At 36.3% G+C, this 20000-nt stretch overlaps 1 protein-coding gene across 2 annotated transcripts in view; it reads left to right on the top strand.

Moving 5' to 3' along the window:
- LOC106873418 (uncharacterized) overlaps nt 1-11872 on the top strand; it is a 41872-nt gene extending 30000 nt beyond the window's left edge. For both annotated transcript variants that reach the window (XM_014920774.3, XM_089364780.1), the window contains 2 exons: nt 6444-6684; nt 10690-11872. In XM_014920774.3, the coding sequence (XP_014776260.2) occupies nt 6444-6684; nt 10690-11743 (1295 nt within the window). In that variant the 3' untranslated portion in view covers nt 11744-11872. The remainder of the gene's footprint in view (nt 1-6443; nt 6685-10689) is intronic.
- Nucleotides 11873-20000: the final 8128 nt, after the last annotated feature.

The raw sequence follows: 20000 nt of genomic DNA, 5'->3' as shown, positions 1-20000 counted from the left end.
TAGTAGGGTCAGTTAGGCACCATCTCTGAGAAAAACAGCACCACGATGCAATTCACTCTGTCAGAAATTTGGAAACCACATGCGGTACTGCTTGGCATTCACACCAGAAGCTCCAATATGAACGTTTCAGAAGGTGTAAATCTGAGGACATTGCAGAGAATTCAGAAAGAGTTGGATGAGTCTAATGGTGATTACGAAAGTATGGCAGCTTGGAAAACTCACTCTGATCATTCTGATAAGAAAAGGACTCCTGAATTTGTTGATGAGATCCAAGCCAAGATTGACAATAATCCATCCAAGTCAATCAAGTCCATCACCAAGTACATGGACAAAAGTGTCTGAGTTTCTTATCAGGCAGGTAGTGCATGAAGACATTTGGTATTTCTCATACAAGATGAGAAAGGGCCAATTTTAATCCCAGGCCATCAACGACAAGAGGAGAGACCATGCTAAGAAAGTTTTTGAACAAACTCAAGCATCCCATCTAACTGAACATGCTTTGGTTTTTCTCAGACGAGAAAAGCTTTTGCCAGGATCAAATAGGGAACACACAGAACAACTGTTGTCCTACTGTGTCTCCAAAACATGTACCAAGAGTGATAAAAATCAAACATCCAGTCAACATCATGGTGTTTGGAGTGCTCACTAGTGATGGCGATGTTATGTCTCTATTCATCTTCCTACGCAGTCACAGACTCCACATGGAGGCCTACATCAAGTGTCTGGAGGAGATAGTGCTGCTCGGGGTTAAGAGGGTGGCTTATGTCTGGCAACCTTATGTCTGGCAGACCTTATGTCTGGCATCAGGAATCTGCACCATGCCACAGAAGCAGGAGAACTCAGTCATGGCTATCAGACAATTTCTGAGACCACATCATCCTAATATTTGGCCACCTAACTCCCCAGAATGCATCCCCTTTTATTTTTATGTCTGGGGTGCAGTTGAGCGAGAGACCAACAAAACTCCTTGTAACACCAAAGATGGACTGAAAGCAAGGGTTATGGCAGCATTCACCAATTTAAACAAGGAGACTATCCAGAAGAGTTGTAGGAGATTCCGAAGGCGTCTGGAGATCGTGGTTGAAACCAATGGCGATTTTATTGAATAAATTTACTCTTTAGTATTTCAAGATATTTTTATGTAATTTTGGTAAATATATCTGTTAAAATTAGATGTCACAGTTATTTTCATTTTTGCATAATTTAGACAATAATTTATTCACCGCACCCTGTATACATATGTGTGCATGTTTGTGTGTGTGCTTGTGTGTATGTGTATGCTTTTGGTTAAGAATGTGGTTAAGAATTTCACTTCCAACCTACATATTGGGGAGGTATCTTGTATTATAGCCTTGGGCCAGCTAGGTCTTGTGAGTGGATTTGGTAGATGGAAACCGAAAGAAGTACATTGTGTATATGTGTATATATATATATATATATATATATATATATATATATATGTATATGTATATATAAAGTGAGAGAGAGAGAGAGAAAGAGAGAAAGTAGGCATAGACTCCGCTTCTTCCATGGAATCGGTGCTAGCCTGCATATCCATAGTTATGCTAGTCTTATTACAAAGTAGATGTGCATGCCTGTGTGTGTGTATGTGTGTGCTCATGCGTGCATATGTGTGTGTGTGTGTGTGTTTGTGCATTTGTGTTTGTACGAGTGTGTGTGTGTGTGTGTGTATGCGCACGCGTGTGTCTATATGTACCTGTGTGCGTACGTGTGTGCATGCGTACATGCATGCGTGTATCTGTGTGTATCTGTGTGTGTGTGTGTGTGTGTGTACATGCATATATAAATCATGGTTTCCGAATTAAGCTAAGTATGATGAATTTATGAAAAAAAACAAACAAAAATAAACACAAACAAAACAAAACAAAGGAAAACTTAAATTATATTTCTGTACAAAGCATGGTTATTTTTTTGTTGGCAAAGAATGTGTATTGTACCAAAACCATATTTTTTTAAGTTGATGTACGCCATTTATTTGATTCTTAATATATTTTGTTTCAAATATATTTGGTTATGTTTGTTTGTTTGTTTTTTTTCCTCGTAGCGTACTAGTGTGTCATTTTAGTACTTGTTCTGTTAAGAAGCTAAATTTAAATAAATGCATTAATAAATATAGAATTTAGAAAACAAAAAACAAAACAAAATAATAAATGAAAATGAGAAACACAATTCTAAGTGAAATGCTATTGTGATGCAGAATACAAAGCATTACTGTATTACTGACTACCTACTTCCTTTCTTTCTTTCTTTCTTTCTTTCTTTCATTCTTTCTTTCTTTCTTTCTTTCTTCGTTTTTTTTCTTTCTTCCTTTCTTTCTTTCTTTCTTCATTTCTTTCTTTCTTCCTTTCTTTCATTCTTCCTTTCTTTCTTCATTTCCTTCTTCCTTTCTTTCTTTCTTTCTTCCTTCATTTCTTTCTTTCTTTCTTCCTTCATTGTTTTCTTTCTTTCTTTCTTTCTTTCTTTCTTCCTTTCTTCCTTCTCTCTCTCTTTCTTTCTTTCTTTCTTTCTTTCTTTCTTTCTCCTGTCCTTCGTTCTTTCTTGTTTTCTTTTCCTTTCTTCCTTCCTTCCTTCCTTCCTTTCTTCCTTCGTCTCTCCTTCCTTCCTCCCTTCTCATCCCTCCCTTTCGTTCTTTCCTTCTTTCCTTCTTTCGTCTCTCCTTCCTTCCTTCCTTCTTTCCATTCAAAATTCGCATCACATCTGCTGTAGATTGCAATGCTGCAAATTTCAACACATTTTTCTACACACACACACACACACACATAGAATCTATTTATTTAGCATTAGTCGGAAGCCCTTTCATCGTCTCGCTTGAAAGTGTCTCTGGTCGAAGCGTTAGATTTTTTCTTTTTCCTCTTCCATGTCCTCACAAACACACTGAAGTTCCAAAGCGACTGGTGTTGGTCTCAGTCTCAACACTTGTATTATTTAGTAGAGTGAACAACAAAAGTGCAGTGAGCTTGCTGTAGGGAGTGGGGAATCTAGCGTAGGGAAAAGTTGAAAGGAGAGAAATTAATGAGACACAGCAGAGTTTTTACATGTATGTATATGTCTGTATGTCTCTGTGTATTGTGTATGCATGTGTGTGTATATGTCTCTATGTATGTCTGTTTGTCTGTCTACTTGCATATGTATACCTTGTGATCATGTGACTGACCAGGTTATTGGATGTTGTTTCACATCGCTGGTCACAATGCACTTGTGTATCGTTTTAGCCTTTGAATGACTCCATCTTGCTGGCTAGGTGATCAGGCCAACATTGCGTCCTGATGGAAATAGAAAGGGAGACTGCAGCAACATGAAATGAAGTGTTTTGCTCAAGAGCACAATGTGCCACCCAGTCTGTGAATTGAATCCATGATCTAGTGATTATGATTGCAACAACCTAACCACTAGGCCATGTGGCTTCACATTTGCACACACACACACACATATATGTATTTATGACAGGACACTGATGAGGTGAAATACATGATTGCATAATATCTATTTGTTGTGTAATTATTTCAGCATTTCGATGAAACATGTGTCTGTCCTGTAAAGATTTGAATATCACAACTGTTTTCTGCTTATTATAATTTTTTTTCAATATATAGGCGTAGGATTGGCTGTGTGGTAAGTAGCTTGCTCACGAACTACATGGTTGCGGGTTCAGTCCCACTGTGTGGCACCTTGGGAAAGTGTCTTCTACTATAGCTTCGGGCCGACCAAAGCCTTGTGAGTGGATTTGGTAGACGGAAACTGAAAGAAGCCCATCGTTGACCGTTGACTGGACACTATTCAATTTTTTTTCTCCGTGTTTTTCTCCTTGTCTCCGTATTCTTTCTGTTGAAGAGTGTAGCTCGAAACGTCAAAGACTTTCCGTATTCCCGAGCGTCATACTAATACATCCTTTTGTTATTTACACCACCTGTCCTCGTCTGTTGTTGTTTTTTCATATATTCTCCCATATATATATGTATGTATGTATGTGTGTGTGTATATGTTTGTGTGTCTGTGTTTGTCCCCCTAACATCGCTTGACAGCCGATGCTGGTGTGTTTACGTCCCCGTAACTTAGCGGTTCGGCAAAAGAGACCGATAGAATAAGTACTAGGCTTATAAAGGATAAGTCCTGGGGTCGATTTGCTCAACTAAAGGCTGTGCTCTTGCATGGCCACAGTCAAATGACTGAAACAAGTAAAAGAGTAAGGTGGTGAGCTGGCAGAATCATTAACACGCTGAGCAAAATGTTTCACCCATTTTGCCCGTGTTTATGGTCTGAGTTTAAATTCTGCCGAGGTCAACTTTGCCTTTCATCTTCTCGGGGTTGATAAAATAAGTACCAGTTGAACTCTAGGTGTTGATGTCAGCGACTTACTCCCTCCCCGAAATTGCTGGCCTTGTGCCAGAATTTGAAATCATTATCATGATTATTATTATTATTATTATTATTATTATTATTATTATTATTATTATTATTATTATTATTATTATTATTATTATTATTATTATTATTATTATTATTATTATTAGATGAGCTGGCAGATTCGTTAACATACCAGGCGAAATGCTTAATGGTATTTTGTCAGTGTTTGCATTCTGGGTTGACTTTGCCTTTCATCCCAAATTAAGTACCAGGGGGGACACTGGGGTTGATGTAATCGACTAGTTCCCACCCAACAAATTTCAGGCCTTGTGTTAATAATAGAAAGGGTTATTGTTATTACCTCTGCCTTAGTGAAGGCAGAAGTGTTGTTTTCAGTCATTTTTGTTTGTCCATGGATGAAATATCTCAGAACCATTGGATGGATTCAGATGAAACTTTCAGAGATGTTTGGTCTTGTGACTGGCACAAACTGATTAGATTTTGGGATCAATCCGGTACTGGACAAGGATTTTGGATTGTCTTTTTCGCTTTTTTTTTACTTCATTTTTGAGAACAGTCAGGTTCATTTGTAGCATTCTCATTTGTGAGAGCAGTCGAGTTTATTTCAGAGATTCTCATTTTAAAAATCACCCTAACGCCAACCACTCCAAGAGTGGCACGTAAAAGCACCCACTACACTCTCAGAGTGGTTGGCATTAGGAAGGGTATCCAGCTGTAGAAACTTTGCCAGATCAGATTGGAGCCTGGTGCAGCCTTCTGGCTTGCCAGTCCTCAGTCAAATCGTCCAACCCATGCTAGCATGGAAAGTGGACATTAAACAATGATGATTATGATGATCTCTGGCTAATCATTGAGAGCGCATTGGTGTTGCCTTGGCAGAGGTTTGCACTCTCTGAGTGGTCTTGTTATTATTATTATTAATATAAAAATTAAAAAGTGGTCAAGGACTTTATAACGAGAATAAGAGCACTTATGACATAAATTCTTTTAATTCCTGGAAAGCTCTCTATAAGAAGTTGATAACTTCTGTTACTTAACTGGATGAGTTAACAATGGGGTGTTCAAAAGTGTAATGTTGCATCATAGCAAAACATGGACATTCAGTGCAGGAGATTTGTGAAGGTTAGAAAGAAATTAGATGAGTACATTCCACCAGGTGTGAATAGTTATTCTGCCTGATTGGATAGAATATAAATGAGCTGAATGAAAAGCTGGGTGTAAGAGCATTTAGTTATCAGATGCATGAGAAGAGACTACATTCATAAACATATGAAGGATGATGGCAGTTAGCTGAAGAATTGTCAAGTGAAGTAAATGGAAGTTAACTGAGGAAGAAAAGACAAGTGGTGAAGAATGATCTCAGGTAGCAAGATGCCAGACAGAAATATGACATAGGACTGTGGTGAGTGGTAACATGGTGAGCACTGAAGACGACTTGTTCAGGTCTATGTAAGCATGGAAAAATAGATGTTAAGAAGAAGATGATGATGATGATGTATGTGTATATATATATATATATATATATATATATATATATATGTACATATATATTTTGTATACACACACACACTCATGCATATGTACATACACATCTAACTTTATCTGTCTATATGCAAACACACGTATCTATCTATCTATCTATCTATCTATCTATCTATCTATCTATCTCTCTCTCTATATATATATATACATATATATATATATATATATATATATATATATATATATATATATATATATATATATATATATATATATATATATATATATATATATATGTATATATATATGTGTGTGTGTGTGTGTGTTGTCTTATTTACAAAGACATTCCATTAGTGAAAATGTCCCATCTCAATGTATATCTGAAACTACTTTGTGTTATATAACCTTTACTTAAGATAGTAAAGTTTGATTTGAGGTAGATTTCACTACTATTTCAAGCAATTCAAGTGACCACATAGAGGCGCCCTCATTTCCTTGCTCTGTATTGTAAATGATAATGAAGTCACTATGTATTTGTATGTGTAAAACTATTTAAACTTTTTTACATTTTCTAGGAGCAAAAATGGATCTTCTGAACAGGATTTCTTTTGAGATGCAGCACACATGCTCAGAAGTTGAGCAAATTCTCAGCTGTAGAAGCAAACTGAGTTTGAACCATTCTAACCAGTCCATCCCCAGTTCTTCTAGCACTAATTGTAACTTAGACTGGCTGCCAGAAATATTTGGTGATCAAGATGATGCTTGGATTGAAATCCTCCTTGCTATCACTGACCTCTATGTATTGAGCAAAACATGGTATGTATCACCAGAAAAAATTCTTTTGACTCTGTTGTTTTTGTTGTTGTTGTTGCTGATGAGACCACAGAATTGTTTAGATCAGTGCACTTTTTGTTACCATAGCTGAAAGCAAAGAGGTATGGAAGTGTTATGATTAGAAGCTGTTAAATGTGGAGATTGCATGAGAGAGAAAGTGATGTCCTATCCCAAGCAGACCTAATAGAGGGACAAGCTATGGATGTTGAAAGCAGCCCACTTATGCGTACCTTTCCATTTTTGGACACAAAACCCTGCTTGCGAAGACCTGTTGAGGTAAGTGAAGTCAAAATTGAACCAAATTCAATGACTGGCACCCATGCCAACCTTCCTTCATTGGACACTAAACTCAGCTTGTGAAGACCTGTTGGGGCAAGCGAAATTGAAACTGAACCAAATTCGATGACTGGCACCTGTGCCAGTGGAGCGCTAACAGCACCATCTGAGTGGGATCACTGCTAGAGCAGCGGTCTCGCTTCCGTACCGGTGGCACGTAAAAAGCACCATTTGAGCGAGATTGTTTCCAGCTTCACCTTACTGGCTCTTGTGCCGGTGGCATGTGAACAAAACATTGGACTGACTCCTTTGCAGGTGGTACATAAAAAACACCATTTGAGCATGGCTGTTGCCAGTACCGCTGGACTGGCCTTTGTGCTGGTGGCACGTAAAAAGCACCCACTACACTCTCGGAGTGGTTGGCGTTCAGAAGGGCATCCAGCTGTAGAAACTCTGCCAGATCAGATTGGAGTCTGGTGCAGCCATCTGGTTTGCCAGTCCCCAATCAAATCATCCAACCCATGCCAGCATGGAAAACGGACGTTAAATGATGATGATATATATATATATATATATATATATATATATATATATATATATATATATACACACACATACACACGCACACACACACATAAATACACACATCTAAATATATTTTCTAATTCAATTGATACATATATGCACGTGTGTGTGTTTGAGTGTGAATTTATAACTATATCTATATCTATCTATCTATATATACAGATATAGGGCAGGGAATTGTCAATTAGTAATAAAATTAATAATTAACAATTTTGCCAAGTAGTTCAGTATGAAAAAACCTTTATCAGTAAAACCATTTATAATCATAAATATACAGGGATTAGCTTGAGTTGCTTCTCCAACATACTGAAAATTTAGAAATAGCAGTAATCTATATATATATATGTGTATATATATATATATATATATATATATATATATATATACACATATAGTTAGTTATTTTTTTCTTTCCAAATATGTTTGTTTTTTTTTGTATATGAAGATTTTAGTTTCATTGTAAAACTGAATGCTGTCAGCTATTTTCCATTCTGTTCAATCACAAATGTGGAATAATTAAAAGAATGGAGGGAAATTCAGAGAAAAATATTTTTTTTTTTTTGTTCACATTTACATAAATATATGAGCAACCACACAAATACGCTTATCAAATTAAATAATAGAAAGCTGAAACAAAAATTCGATGATGAAATTTGCTTATGTTTTTAGTTAAAATATAGAGAAAATACATGGACAGAGAGAGAGAAAAAAAAATATAGCAGAAAAAATATTATGCCTGAAGATATCAGTCTATATATTATAATTAAATTCTGTCTAAATAAACTTTTAGATTCGCATCAAAACATCGTTACACACTCAAACACATACACACCACACACAAACACACACACATAAGCGTACACACATGTGCACGTTCACACATAGACATGTATGTATGTGTGCTTGACTCTATGTACGTATGTATATATGAATATGTATGTCATTAATGTTTAGTAACACAGGGTGGCAGATTGTCAATGTGCATAGGTGTATATATATAGAAGCTATATATATAGAAGCTATATATATATATATATAGAAGCTATATATATATAGAAGCTATATATATATATAGAAGCTATACATATATATATATATATATTCTAGGTGCTCGTCCATAATACCCAAGCTTATGCAGATATGTAACACACATTCTTGGACTAACTTCTAGCTGTTTTGCAATGTCAGAAGCCTGTGAATGGGGTTCGTTTTCCACAATTCTCTTCAAACAGCGAAACTTCTTTTCCAAGAGCCCAGGTCGGTCAGGACGAGAATCTGTTCTATTAATAGTAGCAAGAGGAATTTGAAGATTTTCGGCAATTTTTCGCTGGCTAAGACCAGCCTCAGATTGCCCAACAATACGACCTCTTTGAAAATCTGACAGTTCTGCTGAATTTTTTGTGCGTGGCATGGTTACTCTTCTCAAATGTTTAATATAATGGCACCTGGAATGAATAATAATAATTACATTGTAAATTCTACACCGCTGAAACCATATTAAGACGCTTAGATCAGAAATTTTGAAAATTAAAGGTGTCTATTCACTTCTTGCATGTCTATCCTCCTTATCATCATTTAATGCCTGTTTTCCTTGCTGGCATGGGTTTGAAGGTTTGACCAGAGCTGGCAAGCAGAAGAGCTGCACTAGTTTCCTGTCTGATTTGACTTGGTTTCTATGGCTGGATGTCTTTCCTAATGCCAACCATTTTAAAGAGTGTGCTGCGTGCTCTTTATGTGGCACCAACACAGATGCTTTTACATGGCACCAACATGGGTACCACTTCATGGCATTGGCATGAGTGCCATTAATGTGATCATTGTTTAACGTCTGTTTTCCATGCTGGCATGGGTTGGACGGTTTGACTGAGGTCTGGAGGGCCAACGGCTACACCAAGCTCCAATTTGATCTGGTAATGTTTCTCCAGTTGGATGCCTTTCCTAACGCCAACCACTCTGAGAGGCTTTGGTTTCCTAACGCCAACCACTCACAAGGCTTTAGTTAGCCCAAAGCTATAGTAGAAGACACTTGCCCAAGGTGCCATGCAGTGGGACTGAACCCAGAACCATATGGTTGGTAAGCAAGCTACTTACCACATAGCCACTGCTGTGCCTATAGCCACTCCTGTGCCTGTAGCCACTCCTGCACCTATAGCCACTCCTGTGCCTGTAGCCACTCCTGTGCCTACAGCCACTCCTGCACCTATAGCCACTCCTGTGCCTACAGCCACTCTTGCACTTATAGCCACTCCTATATATTGTGTTCTTCCTTTCCTCCATTGTTTGACGACTTGTGTTGGTTTGTTTACATTCCTGTAACTTAACAAAAAAGACTGATAGAACTTTGAAATAAAAGTAAGTACTGGGGTTGATTTGTTCAACTAAACACATTAAGGCAGTGCTCCCACATGGGCACAGTCCAATGACTGAAACAAATATTAAAAAAAGGTGTAATTAGTTTCACTGTGAAATTAAACTCACCCAGTCCTTTATTTGGAGAGCTTGCAGAGATGCTTGAAGGAATTATTTTTATTGTTATTTAACAATTTGTACGGATTTATTTATCTATCTCTCTCCCCAAATGATGAATGTAGCTGAAGGGTACTTATTAAAATCTAAAAAAGCACCAGCTCAAGCAGAAACACATTTGCTTATAAAAGCTTATATGTTATTATTCTATGTTAATTAAAAGAGAAAAAGAACCTAAGCCATAAAAACTGAAAAATAGTATGTAAAACAAAATGAAAATAATGATTTATGCCTAGATAATGAAAAAGTTAATGTTTTTTTTTTTTTTTTTTTTTTAAGAATATTCTTGACTAACAGAAAATGAGGAATAACATAAAATATTGTAAAATATAATAAAATATAATTTAACACTGTAAAATATAACCTAACATAATAGAATATTGCTACTGTTTGGAGAGATGAAATAGAATTTAAATAAAATAAAAAAGCAACGAGGCAGATAAAAAAATTTTTTGCGGAAATCATGAAAATATATGAGGTTAGTTATACAAAAATAAATTAGAAAAATCAAAGACAAAAAACCTCCAAAATACATTAAGATATTTGGTGTTTAATATATGTATATATATATATATATATGTTTTCTGTTTACTGTTGTAGGTATGAAGAACAATCACAAGCATATAAGCTGATAGACCTTCTCAACCCACATAAACTATTTATTCAGCTGCTGAAGTCAATGGCCTTTGACCATAGTGTGTTGTTGGATCTTCTCACCTCTCCAGAGACTTACTTCCTCTTATATTTTCTTAAATATCTAAAATTAGTCTCACAAGAATGGTATTTGGTTGTGCAGTTGCATAAGGAATATAGTTATGTTGCTGAATGCAACAGAAACAATTATCAAAATCCCACAGACAATAGCCAAGCTCAAAGTTCAAAAGATGAGCCACAGCAGAATGTGTATGTGTGTTCTGATTCAACGGACAGTGCTTCATATGAGATGAAAATAAGCAGAGAGAAATCTCAAATCTCTTTGCACAGCAGTGCATCAGATGTTCATGAAAGCCGAAGTGATTTTAATGAAGGATCATTATTAACTTGCAAACAATCAAATGAAGGGGAAACTGAGAAAATGAAGGAATACAAACCAAGCATTGGGTTGTCATGGATACAGATGTATTCAGACAGTGAAGAAGAATCAGTTTCAGAGAACAATAGCTCTAATGGCTATACTTCAATTGGTAGCTCACTTCCAGTTTGTGATAATATTTCTGATTCCTGTGCTGACTCATCTATTCAAAATATTGATGACTTTTCACTACCAGAAGTTTTTCATGAAAGTCAGCACAATATAATTAAAGAACACTATCCTTCCACTGCCATATTAAAACCACTGACTGACACGCATACCAGTGTACAAAATTCTAGCAATGGCAATGGAATTGAAAATATCAACAGAACAGAGGATCGAATAGATCCAGATACAGTGTCATATACTGATGATAGCAATTCACTGAAACCTTGCCAGAAACAAAACGATGCTTGTTCTAAATTCTCATGTTTTGTGTCAAATACCCTTGATCAAACGCTAGGGTGTCTTATTCGACTACAATTTTCTCTAGAAAGGTTAAACAGATCAGGAATGTTTCCATATAACCCAGAAAAACTGATCCAGGCCTTACAGCAATGTATATGTTTGTATGAATCTTGATAGGATATTTATTATTATTATTATTATTATTATTATTATTATTATTATTGTTGTTGTTGTTGTTGTTGTTGTTGTTGTTGTTGTTGTTGTTGTTAGTAAAGGTGGTGAGATGGCAGAACCGTCACTATACCAGGCTAAACGCTTAGTGGCATTTAATCCATCTTTATGTCCTGAGTTCAAATTCCGCCATGGTTGACTTTGCCTTTCATCACTTCAGGGCTGATAAAATAAGTACCAGTCGAGTACTGGGGTCGATGCAGTAAACTTACCTCCTCCCCCCGAAATTTCTGGCCTTGTGCTAAAAGTTGAAATCATGAAAGGCGGCGAGCTGGCAGAACCATTAGGACACCAGGCGAAGTGCTTAGCAGTACTTCGTTTGTCTTCATCTTTTGAGTTCAAAACTCCATCAAGGTCGACTTAACCTTTCATTCTTTTTGGGGTCGATAACATAAGTACCAATTGAGTGCTGGGGTCGATATAACCCACCAGTCCCCTCCCCCAAAATTTCAGGCCATGTACCTTTAGTAGAAAGGATTATTATTATTATTATTATTATTATTATTATTATTATTATTATTATAGACGTTGCACAGTATACAATATCATGAGGTTGTTGATTGAAGATATTGTGTCTACCGGGGGTTTGTACTGTTTGTCAAGTCACAACAAGGACCTCAGACAGACAGTACTTTACGCAATATTCGTGCAGTTCCAAGTAATGCCGACTTTTGCAATACACCTAGATTGTAGGTATTTCTAAGGTTTTCAGATGTTTCTTTTCAAATTGGGTGGTATTGATGACAATAGGGATAACCTTTATGTTCAGCTCTCGTACATTAAAGTGTACATTAAAACGATCATGTTATTTCTATTATGAAGAGTTTGAATATGAAATTTTGCTATTTTTGATATTAAAAAAGTAATTACTACCAATAAATTACCAACATGCTTGTTTTTTTTTTCTTTTATCAGTATGTGTTTCTGTGTACAGTAATCCCTTGACTATCGCAGGTGTTACGCTGCAAAAGCCCCCGCGATAGGCGAAAATCTGCGAAGTAGAAACAGTGCTGTACTGTATTACTCTTTTACTTGTTTCAGTCATTTGACTGCGGCCATGCTGGAGCACCGCCTTTAGTCGAGAAAATCGACCCCAGGACTTATTCTTTGTAAGCCAAGTACTTATTCTATCGGTCTCTTTTTGCCCAACCGCTAAATTACGGGGACGTAAACACACCAGCATCGGTTGTCAAGCGATGGTGGGGGGACAAACACAGACACACACACACACACACACACACACACACACACACACACATATATATATATATATACACATATATACGACGGGCTTCTTTCAGTTTCCGTCTACCAAATCCACTCACAAGGCTTTGGTCGGCCCTAGGCTATAGTAGAAGACACTGACTTGCCCAAGGTGCCACGCAGTGGGACTGAGCCCAGAACCATGTGGTTGGTAAGCAAGCTACTTACCACACAGCCACTCCTGCACCTATATATATATTTTTTACTATTTTTATAATTTGTATATATTTATTTTATTGTAAATGCAAAACAACACCACGGTGGAATCGACATAAGCTTAAATAATAAACCGCGATATGGCGAGGAATTAATATATCAATATTAAGTCCATCTGAGTTCAAGTTCCGCCGAGGTCAACTTTGCCTTTCATCCTTTCGGGGTCGATAAATTAAGTACCAGTTGCGTACTGGGTCGATCTAATCGACTGGCTCCCTCCCCCAAAATTTCGGGCCTTGTGCCTAGAGTAGAAGAGAATATTATGTACATCTAAAGCAGCGAGTTGGCAGAATCGTTAGAATGCCGGGCAAAATGCTAAGCGGCGTTTTATAGCAGCATTTCGTCTGTCATTACGTTCTGAGTTCAAATTCTACCTAGGTAGACTTTGCCTTTCATCACTTTCGCGATCAATAAAATAAGTATTAGTTGAGCACAAGGGTCGATGTAATCAATTTGACCCCTTCTCCGAAGTTGCTGACCCTGTGCCAAAACTTGAAGCTAACATTTTAGTTCCAATAAGGCAGTGAGCAGGTAAAATCGTTAGCGGCATTTCGTCTGTTTTCACGTTCTGAGTTCAAATTCCGCCGAGGTCAACTATGCCCTTCTTTCTAACGGGATCGATAAAATAAGTACCGTTTGAACACTTGGGTCGATGTAATCGACTTATCCCCTCAATCGAAATTGTTGGCCTTGTGTCAGAACTTGAGATCAATATTAAAACATTAATAAGCAAGAACCCTCCACCATGGCAACAATAATGTCTTCTCAACGATTGTCTGGTACTGGATCAATCCCCAAATCTGATCAGTTTGTGCCAGTCACGAGGCTAAACATCCCTGAAAGTTTCATCCGAATCCATCCAGCGTTTCTTGAGATATCTTGTCCACGGACAAGCAAACAAACCAACAAACGCGACTGAAACAATACCTCCACCTTAGTGAAGGCGGAGGTAATAATAATAATAATAATAATGATAATAATTCTTTCTACTATTGACACAAGGCCTGAAATTTGTCAGGTGGCGGGGGGGGGCTAGTTGATTACATAAACCCCAGTGTTCTCCTGGTACTTAATTTAGGATGAAAGGCAAAGACGACCTCATCGGAATTTGAACCCAGAACATAAAGACTGACGAAATACCGTTAAGCATTTCGCCTGGTATGTTAACGATTCTGCCAGCTCGTCTAATAATAATAATAATAATAATAATAATAATAATAATAATAATAATAATAATAATAATAATAATAATAATAATAATAATAATAATAATAATAATAATAATAATAATCCTTTATATTATAGGCACAAGGCCGGAAATTTGGGGGAGGGGGATAGTCGATTATATCAGCCCCAGTACTCAACTGGTACTTAATTTATCGACTCCGAAAGGATGAAAGGTAGAGTTGAGCTCTTGTCTTGCAGGAGACATTAACTTAGAAGAGATCAAATTGACTTCCACTGATTCAGGTGGTATGTTCAATAACTTTCGCTATCGAGAATCCATCAACCAACCAACTAGCCAACAAACCAGTCGTTTTCCAACCCACCAGCCTTTGCTAGTCAGCTAAAATGAAGCAGGTCCACAATATTGGTGTAACAGTTTGAATGCAGTGTTGGCGTTAAGAAAAAAAAAAACAAAAAAAACCCGTCTTAGATAATTTCCTAAGTAGTTGCTTTGTGTGCTCAGTATAGTAACCAAATAAAGTATCGGAGGTTAAGGAAAAAAACCTATGTGAAAGGCATTAACCGGACATAGAAGCTTCTTTTCATCTCTCAGTGTATCAAATAAAAGTTACTGCAAGGATATATTAATTCACAAATATACATTATGATTGGAATATCAGTATACATACATACATGCATACATATAAACATACACATACATACACATAAATATACACACACATACATACATTCATACATACACACATGCATGCATACATACATATATGCATACGTACATACATATAAACATACACACAAATACATACTTATAAATATGCACACACATACATGCAGATATACATACAAACACACGCATGCATACATACATACATACATAATATAAACGCACACACACATACATATAAATATACACACATACAGACAGACATACAAACATATATGTATGCATACATACATACAAACATACACATACATACATATAAATATACACACACATACATACAAACATTCATACACGCATGCATGTATACGTACATACATACATACATATATATATATATATATATATAAACATACACACACGCATACATACATATAGATATACACATACATACAGACATACATACAAACATACACGCATGCATACATGCATACATACATACATACATACATATAAACATACACATACATACATATATATATATTTATGCGCGCGCGTGTGTGTGTGCGAGTGAGTGTTTTATAAATCTCGTTGAGAAATAAATTCACGTTGCCAACACAGAAATCATTGCCATTAAGAACAAATATTGGCTCTTAAACATGTTTTACAGGGAAATTTGAAGGATGAAGAACCGATAAAAACCATTATTTTCAGATAGCATCCCTTTTAAGCTCTGCACACAAAACGGTGAGTTACGAAAATTATATGTTGAAAAAAAAAAATGGCAAAAAACTACAAACAAACAAGTAACTTGATAGTCTATAAAAAATCCAACTTAAACCTTACCGACTTTTATCCCACGAATCATCAAATACAACTGTTTGAATTAGGTAACATCTATCACTTACAACCCAGCTCCAAGGAACTATTTAAACTGATTTAGTTAGATATATCAAATATAATAAATAGAATACTTCACAGTACGGAAGCCAATATTAGGAGCAATTATATATATATATATATATATATATATATATATATATATATATATATATATATATATACATATATATATATATATATTCTTTTATTTGTTTCAGTCATTTGACTACGGCCTTGCTGGAGTACCGCCTTTAGTGGAACACATCGACCCCAGGACTTATTCTTTGCAAACCTAGTACTTATTCTGTCGGACTCTTTTGCCGAACCGCCAGTTTACGAGTACGTGAACACACCAATATCGGTTGTCAAGCGATGGTGGGGGGACAAACACAGACCCACAAACTCACACACACACACACACACACACACACACACACACACACACACACACATTTCGTTTCCTCTACCAAATCCACTCAGAAGCCTTTGGTCGGCCCGAGGCTATAGTAGAAGACACTTGCCCAAGGTTCCACGCAGTGGGGCTGAACCCGGAACCGTGGTTGGTAAGCAAGCTGACTTCCCTTTGCAAATACTGATAGGGCACAGATAGTGTGTCAATAGCCAGCTGGGGGAGATGTCTTCCTGGGGCTACAAGCAACAGCAGCATCAACCCTTAAGGGTTAGCCACATTTAGGTGGCAAATGTACTTCCCGATGTCGTGCGGCTACTGTTTATACCTCGCTCAGAGATTTATTATAATTTTATTATCAGAGATTTATTATAATTTCTTATAATTTCTATATAATTTCTATCCATAAATATTGTTGAACGTTCATGAGTCAACTTCATTTATAATACACACAGCCAATCACAACCACACGATGGTCTACAACATACACACCGCTATAAGCAACCTCTCGATAGTACCTTCATTAAACTCGACATTGCTAAATACCGTTAACACTTTTCTAATAGGTTAAGCGATTAGCAAAGAGTTTATATTACATAACACCACAGTGTACTTTTTAGCGTCTTTTCATAAATGACACATACACATAACATACGTTCTGCATGGTATATGTCAACAAAATTCCACTTACAAGATATTAATCTATTAGAAGTTATGGCAGAAGATCCTTGAGTTCTAGTTGAAATTCCTCCAAGCACTTGAAGTATTTCAAATTTTCACCAGATTATATTTTCATAAACTGTGATTTTGCATCCTGAAAAAGAAAAAAAAAAAAATCGCATTCATTTTTTTTTTGTTCTAGAAGTTAATAATAAAGAAGCTACATTAATGTAGAAAATTAGAAAAAAGAAATCTGGTGGAAATTTGGAATATTTCAAGTGGTTGAAAGATATTTAACAAAATCGGACATTTGCCTAAAGTGTTGCGTAATGATATAATTTTCATGTATACTTCACACTTATGCAGCTATTTTCAGATCTCCGTTTTAGCCCAGTTTCGCAACTTTTTATTACATAATATATATAGTAGGAAATATTCAAAACTGCTAGATCGTCTGAAGCCATTAACATTTAGCCGATATACTGTGGGTGTTTAACCGCGGTCAAACCTAGGTCACCATTTATCGAGTAGCCATAACCATTCGGCCTTTTGTTTATCAAGTGTGTTACATTGTCCAGTATATTTATCCTTTGGATGTGAGGATGTGATTTGATGGAGATTTTCGTTGCAATTTCTCATATATATTAAGATAATTCTCGATTTGCAATCTTTTGCAGGTCGTTGGGTCGGTATGTTGACGATATGCGCGCACGCACACGCACATGCATGTACATATGTATGTATATATGTACGTATGTATGTATGTGTATGTACGTATGTATATGTATGTGCATATATATATATATATATATATATATATATATATTTATATACACATATGTATATATATATATATACATATATAAACATATATATATATGTGTATGTGTGTATATAGACACACACATATATGCACACGCATTACGTACATATGTACATATATATGTATATATGTATATATAAACGTATGTATGTATGTATATATATATATATATATATATATATATATATACATACATATATATATATGTATATTTGTATATATATATATATATATATATATATATATATATATATATATATATATATATATATATATATATATATATATATGTATGTATGTATATATATATATATATATATTTATATATGCATGTATATAGGTAAGTATGTGCATGTATATATGTACATATACATATATGCACATACATGTATGTCTGAATATATGTATATGTATGCTGTATGTATGTAAGTATGTATGCATATGAGTAGCTTTCGAAGATAAGACGCAATTGCACAATCGTAAGGAGTTTAATAACATAGAATCTAAAATTTGTACATGATTTATGGGTTAAGAACAAAACTTCCTTCCACAATATTAACCGTTACCATTTATTACCAGAACTCTTTGACAAGTGTTTATCCCAATGTTTGACCTCTTAAATATACATTTCTTTCATAAAATCGCTCGCTCCTCCAAAGAGCACACTAGATATATCATAACCTCCTACTCTACGCAGAACTTATCAGGATAGAGAAGGTATTAATAACAGTTATACCAATTGATTAGAAAGTAGATAATCTGTTAAGCCCGCTGAAGTAAAAAGACCACGCTAATTTATCACACTTATCCCAAACAAAGGGAAAGCACATAATTTGCATGAAATGTGATGTTACGTAATTCAAACGCGTTCCAACTTTAAAGCAGTTGAAATTATTCATAGGGATATCATAAAATGACCAAATGAATTAACACCAACAAGCAAATGAAATAGTTATATAATTTATCGCAGGAGTGGCTGTACGGTAAGTAGCTTGCTAACCAACCACATGGTTCCGGGTTCAGTCCCACTGCGTGGCACCTTGGGCAAATGTCTTCTACTGTAGCCTTGCCATAGTAACGAATTCAAAGCACGCAGAGTAAAGCCGCTTGGCACTGATTGACTTTGAACTCTGCTTTGCATGTGTACCAAGTTTTAATGCTCTAGCTCACTTCTGCCGTTTGCAGCAGTGCTTGGAAGGAAGGTGTGTAGCGTGTGATCGTCGCATTTTTCATGACAGAGGAAGTTGTTATGGTGATACCTGCTCAGAGGCCTATGCAAATTTGCAGAAAGTGTATGTAGAGGAGTGTATGAGCCGCACACAAGTGTATGAGTGCTTCAGACGTTTCCAAGATGGTTGAAAATATGTCAATATTGATGAACGCTCTGGGAGACTCGCAACCAGCAGAACTGAGAAAAACATCGCAGATGTGCCTGCAGCTTTGAGGGATAATCGCCGAATCACCATCCGTGAGTTATCAGAGGATGTGCCGATTAGTTACGGTTCAGTCCAGTGAAGATTTGGGCATGAAAGTTGCCAAGTTTGTGCCAAAACTGTTTTCAGCTGACCAAGAAGACACTCAAGTTTCAGTTGCGCAAGATCTTGATTGTGTCGAGAACGATGAAAACTTTTTGAAAACTTTGCCTAGGCCTCTGAGCAGGTATCGCCAAGATTTTGGCAAAATTTGATGCAGATCATCTGCTCAACTTTCTCTGTCATGGTCAATGCGACAATCACACGCTACACAGCTTCCTTCCAAGCACTGTTGTAAACGGTAGAAGTGAGCTAGAACGTTAAAGCTTGGTGCACATGCACAGCAGAATTGAAGGTCAATCTGTGCCAAGCGGCTTCACTGTACGTTCTTTAACTTCGTTACTACGGCAACAGTCCGGATACTTATTGATCAGGTCACTATGTCGATTCCATCATGGTTTCTAAAATTGATATGTGTGTTTTTCTTATCTTCTCCATATACCCTGAGATGTATGTGGAGATTCAAAAACTGTGTAACAACTTTGTTTGTGCTGTCGCCAAAAATTCCCTTTCAAAACAACTACATTCTTTTCATTTATCAGCCTAACGTTTGGCCATCGTTTTCT

This window comes from Octopus bimaculoides, chromosome 16, assembly GCF_046866305.1.
Source record: "Octopus bimaculoides isolate indiv1 chromosome 16, ASM4686630v1, whole genome shotgun sequence".
NCBI lineage: Eukaryota > Metazoa > Mollusca > Cephalopoda > Octopoda > Octopodidae > Octopus > Octopus bimaculoides.
The sequence above is the reverse complement of the archived record's forward strand: the minus strand, read 5'-3'. Positions and strand labels throughout refer to the sequence as shown.